The sequence below is a fragment of the Halichoeres trimaculatus genome, unplaced genomic scaffold, assembly GCF_033239565.1.
Source record: "Halichoeres trimaculatus isolate MK-OKI-2021-1 unplaced genomic scaffold, fHalTri1.1 fHalTri1_scaffold_16, whole genome shotgun sequence".
Classification (NCBI taxonomy): Eukaryota; Metazoa; Chordata; class Actinopteri; order Labriformes; family Labridae; genus Halichoeres; species Halichoeres trimaculatus.
Window position 1 is genome coordinate 4908025 of NW_027437194.1, and position 10527 is coordinate 4918551.

General features: G+C 39.5%; 1 protein-coding gene across 1 annotated transcript in view; it reads right to left on the reverse strand.

Annotated features, from left to right (window-relative positions):
- The window catches only part of olfm1b (olfactomedin 1b), a 33471-nt gene extending 26495 nt beyond the window's left edge, over positions 1–6976 (reverse strand). Inside the window, exon 1 of the mRNA XM_074689927.1 lies at positions 6453–6976. Within this exon, the coding sequence (XP_074546028.1) occupies positions 6453–6518 (66 nt within the window). The 5' untranslated portion in view covers positions 6519–6976. The remainder of the gene's footprint in view (positions 1–6452) is intronic.
- Between the last annotated feature and the right edge of the window lie 3551 nt (positions 6977–10527).

Below are 10527 nucleotides of genomic sequence, written 5' to 3' on the forward strand. Positions count from 1 at the left end.
AGTAATCATGGGTAAATTTCCAAGCCCCTTTATATTTAAAAGTTCCCTGAATCTATTTTAAACTGTTCAAAACAACCAGTTCTTTATAAAAAAAAAATTAAAGAAAGTAAAAAAAGGACGAGTTCATAAGGATGGGTATCGAGTTTGGTACCGACTGAATTCTGTCAAAAGTACCGGGTACTGATTCACATAGAATCAAAAGGTACCATGTTTAGGTACCTAAATGCATCTTTGTGACTGTGAGGGAGTGGAAGAGTAGGCGATTTTCCATGCTGGACATGAACACAGCATTATAAGGTTATATATTGAGTAATAAATATGTTAAATTGAAAAAATATAAATATTTTATCAAACAATTTGATACTTTTTTACCACATGAACACAAAAAGTACCAAAAAATTGCTACAGTTAAGTACCGGTACTGATTCCCAGGTACCAGGTATCAAATGTGAAAGGTACCCATCCCTACGAGTTCATGACAAGTTGGAGTGGCGGGCCTCAAACACCAAGGTCTCTCCATTGGTCTACCCCTAATATGCCTCCTGAGGGCTGGCCAATCAAAGGTTGGGGGGTTGATGGAGGAAGGGGTCTTAAAGAGACAGTAGCTTAAATGACAGGTTTTAGAAAAGAGGCTAAAATAAAGGTTTCCTAAAACACCAGTGTAAAAAAAAAGGTATTATTTTGAGCTGTAAATCATGTAAACATACAACAAGGGTGCCAAAGAAACTGTATGATGCATAGAAAAAAAGGCTACATACCCCCTCTTTAAAATCATAATTATATAAAAGAAACAAAATGGCATTAAACCCTTACATCAACAAGCAACATCCAGCAAATGGTGTGTACATAATTACACGGGTAGTCATCAAAACAATCCATCAATTATCAAGATACTTGGAGGTGATTTTCATTTCACTGAGTCAGATGAATCAATAACTGGCTGTGGCTTAATCTACGACACTCATTACAGATGGGTTGACGAACACTTCTGTGTGACTCAAGACTAAATTCATTATGACAGTCGACATGCCGCCTTGGATAAATGAGCTTGTGTAAGAGAGGTTTGATCCAATTACACGGTAACTGTTTGAAGAATGGGTGTAGTGTCGTGTTGTTTTGAAGGTGCACTTTCAAAAAATCAAGGACTAAAAACTGCAAATACAGAAAAGTGTGAATGTGACTGGAGGGAATCATTAGTGGCATACTTTACAAAATCACTCAAAAGATTGAATCATCAAAAGAAGACCTGAAATGACCCATAATCGTTTAAATGTGGGGCGTTAAACTTTATAAAAGCAGTACTTCAGACTGGGTTATTGTGCTGTGTTGCATTAGCGCTAACAGGTGTTTAGATTGTACTCATGCAGTGTCAGAGAAGCACACTGACACACTCAATATCCAATGTAATAAATGGTCACAAAGTGGTGAAAAATCCCATTTCCAGCCTGCAAGTGAACTACTAAATGCACCGTGTCTCCGCCTACTCCTCTTCTGCTCGCCTTCTTTCTCTCTCTGCTTCCTCACTTAACCAGCCATACTGAATAATAAATAGCTCCAACCCCAGCTGCCAATCACACCACGCATATTGCAATTCAGCTCAACTCCGTCTCAGTTCCTCACATAACACCGGACTGATTTTCTTAAATAAAAAACCTTAAAATGTTACCCTGCTGGAGACCTTTCTGTTTAAATCTCCACAAACCTGAAACTCACAGTCGTATGTCTGCGTGTACACCTCAACATGTGTGGGTGTTTCATGACGCCTGTTTTTAAGAAGGTATGCAGGTTGCATGGTGTCAAAAAGGGGACGATATGGCAGCGCCATCTGTTCAGTCAGGTGTCAGTGAGATGCATTAGGAGGTGGGCCTGGAGCCGAGAGGCAGCCAATAGGTAAGGAACAGATGCCGCTGCTCTGGCTGCTTACTATTCTTCTCTGTGTGAACACCAGGCAGCAGCCAAATCCTTCGGTGGAGGGGATAGAGGTGAATAAATGCGGAGGGATTGAAGGAGGAGAGTGAACTACTAATCAGGTGTCTCCCAGCTCCCGCGGCCAGATGTTGAGGAAAAAAGACACAGCTGGCCTGCTCGGTGTCAAACTGGGCGAGACTTCTGAAGCAAGCTGGTAAATGTGGTCGTTAAGGGAGTGAGTATTGTTCAGGATCTGAGGTCGAGGCCGGAGTTATTGAAGGCATATTTTCATTCATGAGTAGGGGTGAAGGTCAGCAAAGGCCTGACCGAACCATATTATTGCAATACTTGAGCCACCAGCACTGCATCACACCACGTTACGCCAAACCATGGATTGAGAAATGACATGATGCTGTATGATAGACAATCACAATGCTTTTATCCTCCTACTAAACCATAGCAGTGTGATCACAATACTTGAAAAATAATACTACATGATGTAATATTATCACAATAACTAAGCCTTGATACCACAACACATCATACAATACCATAACCGGTGAAAAAAAAAAAAAAAAGTCAATATGACTCAAGATTATAATTTTACCACAAGTGAGGATGCAATATGATATATCATTTTACTTTACCCAAATTGTGATACGGTTTTATCTCAATACAATATCTTCATATGACATCTTACTATCACAACATGTAGAAATACAAACCTATCTCATACTGTAACATTTGTACTAGGTGAACATGCAACTTTTCACAATAACGTGTATAATTCTTTTGTTATTTGCAATACACTACGCAATAGTGTAGCATGTATTGTGATTTTTAGCACATTATTTCAACTGTAATTATGTCCTAAAAGGTAAAATTGTGTCTTTTTATCTAGGAGACAGAGTATTGGGTAAAAAAGAAATTCTCATAAAACTTAAGTTTCGGTTTCGTTAATGTTCACCAACTCAATGGAAAACCAAGCAAAAAGCAAACATGGCAGAAGTAACAAAAGCACACACACTTGGGGTTCATTATGGTACAGTATTGACTTCCAATATACTGCAACACAGTGCTGTATTGAGTTTTTCCCACAACCTTTAGTAAGATCCCTATGTCTGTACACCACCTGTGGTGTGCCAGAGTTCATTACCCCACTCGTCTAATTCTTTTTAAATAAGCAACATGTGATCCAGAGAGGCACGATAGCCCAGTATTATAACATTTTATTTTCAATTTTACAAAATTCATTGAGATTCTTTTACTTTTTTAACCTCTAACCTTCCAAAAAGTCACATATGTGTTGTGAAATAGCCTTTAAACACGACTACAGAACAACACCTGTTGTCCTCGTGTTGCACAAATGTTTTGTGATGTTCAGAGAACTGCAGTAACTGCCAATGTCCCAATATCTTGGTACAATGTGTTAAAAGACACAAATAACACCTCCAGTACTTCTACTCTGATACATCGACCTACAGGCTTTAAGCTCCTGCCATGTTCTGTTCTACTTTACGGTATTCAACCAATCGTGTCACTGCAACACAGTGATGTCATGACCTGCATTGTTTCTGTGTGAAGCTGAGACAGTCTGAATCTGTAGCACCACATAACAGTAGCAAATACTAAGATTTTATTTTCCCATTTGTTTTGAAATATTATAGATCTAATAAAAAATAATAAGTATATGTATCAGATCCTAATCAGGATGTGATATACGATTTCAATTGAGTCTGTAACCACGTGAATGGCCTCAATACCTGATCACATGATTGGATAGGGACATCCCTAAACTGAAATTTGCCAATGATATAAGAGAATATTTTTTATCACATTTCTTGTCAAGTTTTTTTTTTCCCCCGATTCTTGCAGGTATGAGTTTTAGTTCCTCTTTTTGTCTCTTTTCATATTCTGAGATTGTTTGTGTCGTATTTCTTTCTGACTGAAGTCACTCGTTTTTATCAATGTACTCAGTCACAACATGTTTTGAAGTTGTTCCTTTTGAATTCACATTGTCTTAATTGTATTTTAACTTTTAAACCTCTTACATGCAGAGAAGCGATGGGTTGGTGCCACACAGCCAACACAAACATTTGCTTGATAAAGGGCTATGATCAAAACGTTGCGTCAAAGTTTTTTTCTCTCTGAAAGCTGGCCAGTGTGCAGGATTTTTTGTCTTCTTCTGTCAATTTTCTTGAAATAATAATAATGTTTTAATACAAGAAGCTGAAGACGAAAATTCTTCTTACCCTGAAGTTTCGATTTCGTTAAAGCTTAACAACTTAATGGAAAACCAAGCAAAAAGCAAACATGGCTAAAGTAACAAAAGCACACACACTTGGGGTTCATTGTGATATCATATTGACTTCCATGTAACTTTGAAATCAGACAACTTTCTGCACTTTTTTTCTTCCTGGTATGAGCATGGCTCTTATTTAGTCTAATTAGACAGTTTATGCAAAAATACAAGATAAACACTTGCTTAAATTTCGGTTTTTACGATGATAGAGGCAACAGTGACACAATTGACCTTGAATGGTTCCTCAAACTTCATTCATAAATTTGTACTTCAATATGCTGGAATAACATGTACACAAACATTTTTATATTTTGGATGTGTGTGTCAGAAACTGCCAGCTTTTTAAAAAGGAAGCTGAGATTATAGCAAGTATTACGGTAATATGCATATGCTGTGATCTGTTGTCTTTCCTCAATGGCAAATTAGGTCAACCTCAAAAAATACAAGAAAAAAAAGAAGTTTTAAGTAAATTTCAAGTTCAGACACTTCTGAACTAAAAGGTTCGATATTTATTTAAGCATTGCTTCAGTGAAACTGATACTTGGCATATATTTTGGATGTAAAACTGCCCGGCTCAAACATTGTGTTTCTGTGATATGAAGTCGTTTTTCTGTCCCACCTCTGCTCATGAGTTATTTGGCAGTGATAAGGCTCTATATTTCTAGATACACCTCTCACTTTTTATATCTATGTTCAAACAGAGATGTGCGGAGGCCTGGTGGTGCTCTTGGTTTCTATAGCCAGGGGGGTATAAATAGAGCCTGTCAGTGTCTCTTGTGTTTCTGTTCTCCTGGAAGAGAGCAGACTAATATCGACTTACCTTCAAACAGATGCCACACATCTCTCAGTCTATCAGACGCAGACTGTCACTGAAACGTGGGCCCTGACCCGCGCCGCCCAGAGTCCGACTGTCATGAAACCCAAAGTGAAACACGCTCTCTTCGCCCCCTCTTCCTCCTGACTGATGGCTTCCATCAATCAGTGCAAACAGCCCCATTGTTCGATTGTGTCAGCATCTTTGTGCACTCTGCAGCTGCACTGTGAGAGCGTAGTTCAGATTATTGGCTGCACATTCTGATGCTTCAGTAAAAAGGAGGATCCAGCTTTGATTTAATTACAAATTAGGCTGCACACGTGCACGTCAAAGGCAAGCTGTTGCACCATGAATAAACAATGTTCTGCCACAGCATCCTGACATCCCTCGTAATTTTGCAGGAAATCAATCGCAGCATATTTCCACCAAGGCAATATTACGTCAATATTTTTCTAACACATGGGTTATCAAGGCCAGTCAGGTCTGCTGCAACCTACTTTCCAACACATATTATTGAGTTTGTCACTTGCAGAGGAGTATATTACAGAAACGCAAGAAACAGAGATTAATTTATCGACGGTACCTCTGTGGAATATTGGATTTTTGTTTTTTTCTTTGAGCCTCCAATTACCGACCACAATTGGATTCACACTAGAGTGAAGAACATGAAATATGACTCAAGCAAGGGCAATTAAATCATCAGATTCTTCAACATGGTGTTGGCAGGGCCTGGCAATAAAACAGCCCCCCTCCTTCACACACTTTCCCTCTCACACACTCTCAACCTGGAGGATTTATAACAGCAACAGTTTAATGCAACTATTATATGTATTGCTGCAAATTGCCTTTCAGAGAGCAGGAAGTAATTTCTCGTCCCTGCAAGAAATAACTGTTGTTTACTACTGCTGGGTTGAGTTGCTTTGCATAGCTGGACTGGATGTACTTTCCCCCCCTCCCTCATACAAACACACACACACAGGCAAGTCTGTCACACACACTCTGGTCACTGAGCATGCCCATAACACCTTCTTTGAGACAATGCATTTGGTTGTGATGCTTTGATTCAAGAGGAAAGGCAGATTCTCACACTTGCCCTTTTTAAAGACTAATCTACAGACTCCTCTGTGTTGGATTAACCGTGCAGTAGATTAATGTGGCTATTTGCTAATGAGGAAATTGACAGATCGAGCAATGCATCCTGTCTGTAAGTGGTGGAGAAGCAGAAAGGGGCTCCCTGCCCGTTAAGCACAATGTATTCACATCATGTAATCCCACCCGTTAATCTGTCTAAACCGGGTAGAGGGCTAATTCAGAGGGGCATTTTATGCGAGGTAACCCGGTAATCTCTCGGAAGGCAATTAACCACAGGGTTACATCTTTTTATTTTTTCACCCAGAAGTGGAAAATGGCGTTAAATGAGTAACCTACTTGAGTGAGTTCTGTGCCCATGAAGATGAGGAGAATCAGAGTCAGGAGCTTGCTCGCAGGCTGCATCTCTTGCCTCCGGTGTTGGTGGACCAGCGGTCTCACATGCAGATCGAGTCCCTTTGCGTCCCCCCGCGTGCAGCAGTCCTTTCCTCCTGGATCTCTCTCGCGCGCGCGTTTCTTTCTCTCTGTATCGCTATTATTCTTCAGTAACCCAGCATCTGAAAGCGACCGATCTGCTTCACGGACTCGTCTCTGTGCATATTCATTTCATATCGGGAGCCTCTATCTTCCCTCGGTGCCTCTCCCCTCCGTCTCTTCTGCGTGGCCGCACTTATTTCTCGCTGCGTCGGACTGGGATAAACATTGGGCTAAAGACGCGCAAACACTGTGGTATACACCGCTATAAACCCTCACTCCCGGTATTGCCAAAAGTTTACCTCCCCGCCTCAAGCTGCCGTATAAGCTCTCTATGAAAAAATGAGAGTGACGGCGCTGTACATGGTGCTGAAACGGAAGTTGCATCGCTGGGAGAGGGAGATTTAAATTGGCAACAACACAAGAGGGAAAGAGGCTTTCCATCATGATTTACAGTTAGCTATTCCATTATAGAAAATCCTGCCCGATCATCATTTATTCCTCATTCAGCTGGATGGGAGCTTTATTGAATGAGCAGCTCATCAACATTACAGCTGAATGATTACATCAGCGTTATATTGATCCTTATTTTCCACTCACACTTTGAGCCTCTCTTCCTTTCAGGCTGAGGAAATCAAATGGTCTTACTGTTGGCTCTGCATGCCTTGGGGGCATAAAAATTATGAAAGCACAAGCTTGGCGTGGAGCACATTTTTGTAGGCTTTGCAGAAGAGGTTCAAAGATCTATGCAATCCTGAAAAAAATCCCTGTGTCTAAAAATGTGAAGAAATATGCACCTACACATTAATTTTTTAACCCTCTAAAAACTTTTAAAGTTAGAGGTTGGGCTGTGTGAGGATATAAAGTTTGAATTCACTTGGCTTTAGTGTAAGAAGTGTTGTGCTCCTCTACTCGTGTAAATATGGTAAGAAAGTTCAATTAAAGTCAGGCCATGATTATATTTTTAAATAAATAGTTAAAACTCCTTTAGTTGATATTCAATTATAGGCCTTTCGTTCTTTGATGTATCACAAATGTGTATTAGATTTTAACAGTAGAAGTAGAAAACTGATAAGGCGTCTGTTATATATAAAAAAAGAATAAAGTTATGAATGTTTGTGATCTTTTTTTAGATATTAAACTGCAAAAAAAAAATACATTTTATCAAGTGTTTTTGTCTTGTTTTATGTAAAATTGTCTTATTACACTTGAAATGAGCAACATTCAACTACTCACTCTGGGAAAATGTCTAGTTTCAAGTTATTTGAAGACAAAAATAAGGTCTGAATTGCTTGTAGCAAGCAATTCAGACCTCATTTTTGTCTTTAAATAACTTGAAATAAGGCATTTTTCTGGACTAGTCAGGGGAATGTGCCTCAAATAAAGTCTAAAAAGACATTTTCTACTAAAAATAATACAAAAACACTTGCTAAGATTTCAGTTTTACAGCGTACACAGCTAACCAAGTAGTTTTTAAAGCTCCTGTGAGAAACTTTCTGTTCTTGGCTATTTTAGTCTCCCCTTGTGGACAAAGTGCTTAAATGTTTTAACGACAGCGCATACTCAAAGTAGAAACATTAAAAAGTCTCAAATTAGCCTTTTGTCTGTGCTCTGCATTCATTTTATCTATCTCTCTGCACGTTTCCTTAAAGCTTAGACCAGGGGTGGGCAACCTAGGGCACGGGTGCCAGAGCTGGCACATGAGGCTGTTTATGTTGGCACGCAAAGAATAATCAAGAAGATAATGAAACTATTGTGTTATAAAAATTAACAAGACATTTAGCACACTACAAATGTTGTTTTGTAAAAATTTAACAAATAACTTTGAATAATAGATTCAACGGATTGAAGTTACAAGTATGCAAATCTGTCTTGCAAGTGCATCTCTTGGGACGTCAGTCTGCTAGCCCACGATCGCGGCAAAACACTGTTAGCAAAGTATGCGTAACAAAGCAACACATTCAAAACTTTCTGTACTGTTAAAAAACCAGGCAACAGAAGGAAGTAATAGCTAATCTCACTGCATAGCCAAGCACAGAAAACCATGCAAGGAGGCTTTCTTATCGACTGTCAATGTTTCTACGGAAGAAGTAAGTCTTGGCACCTTGGCAAGAGTGTATTTTAAAGTGGCACGAGTCATGGAAAAGGTTGCCTACCCCTGGCTTAGACCAATCAGAGCAGTACCACCAGGAACTGTGGGGGCAGTGTTCCTTATATGCAGCTTTAGCAAGACATGAAGCAGAAAGGGGCAGAACTTTTACGATTATTTAACTGCCTCCTGGATGACTGTCTCATACAACGCTGCCTTCATTTTTGTCTTTTATGCCAGCGCTACATTAGCAATACCCCCTCCATAGCCGCTATGTTTGTTTTTGAGTTTGTTGTCGTCACAAACTCTTGACTCTGGGCTGCCCCCTTCTGGTGACTCTCAGCAACTCGGCTCTAAGAAACAGCTCCGGTTCTCCTTTTTTGTTCAATTTGATTAATTATAATTAAGGAGTTCGTGTCAGAATAAAGGGACAAGCTTTCACTCTGTTTGGCCACTGGCACTCCACTGACTGACCACTGAGTGTGTCACAGTGTGTCCTGTGGGAACCATAAGACGCTTGGAAAGGTTCATAATGATATTTTAAAAAATATGATTCAAAATGGCAACAATGACCCAAAATGTGATCGAAAAATGTAACCAAACACAAAATGTAACAACGTGTTGATAATGTAAGAAAAGCTCCGAGCCTGAAATATAATAAAAAAGAAGGCCTAAAAAAGGTAAAAGGAAAAAAAAAAAAAAAGAAACAAAAGAAAAAAAAACATTATTACACATTGGGCTCTATCAAGATGGGCCTTTAGCTTCTTAGCGTACAGCTACAGGAAGTTACCCGTCCCTGAAATCAGCCATGCCCTTATATGGACAAAACTCATAAGTTAAATAATTTTGAAGGTGACAAGATAATAATTTAAAAGAAGTGTCCCTGGCACAGTGTGTGCTGACAGAGGAATGAGCTTTTCAGACCCAAACCATTTTTTTTTCGAACCAGGCTGTAAATTGTTGAGTTTTGTTGTAAAACCCAGTTATTTGGCTGGGTGTGTTTGTAATTTCTGGTGTTTCTGCAGCCAGACTCTGAAAGAAGTGCAGTTTTTAACACTTCTGTACAGGCTTTATATTTTTAGAGTGGAGGTTGTTGCTTGATTTCGACACAGAAATATTCACTCTGGATGTTGAGAGCAGTGTTTGCTTATGCCTATGTTAAATGAATGAATATAGCAGATCCATATATACTGATATAACAAAAGTTATCTGTTTCTGAACATATGACAACCAGGTGTGAAAATAAGCCAAGGACATATTGCTTGTTATAGATATAGCATTGTCACATTTTCAGCATGCCTCTGCTCCTTAAGCTATGCACAGCTACTTTGATACTGTGATTCTGTGTGGGCAGTCCAGCACTTATGCCATTGTGAATGTCAACAATAGGCACTTCATCGGGTGGTCGTGTGTTTTTATGCTGCTCTCACTCTGCCTGCCTGCTACAGCCTGAACCTCATTATGCTCCAACTGATCTGTAGCTTATGGACACCTGGAATGAATTCTCTGTTTGAGACACTTAGAGGCATAAATCATTTTAGTAAAAGCATCAGGGCAAGTTCAAAGCTCTGCTCTCTAATGGGGACTCGTAATTGTCTGTTGAAGTACTTTGGCAGGTCTATGGCATAACAGGATCAGACCGAGGGGAGATTCAAGCTTTAAAGGCAGGATAATGATTTTTAGGATTGATAGTTATGGTCTAAGGCTTCAGTGATTGTAGTCTCCATGGTGCTCTGTAACTTAAATGTGCTCAGATCATAGACTGTTCAAGATTTGGCCTCACTGCATTTTGAGAAATAGTCTGATGTCTGGATGGAAAGAGACAAAAACGGTTCCCAAACTCTGTAAACA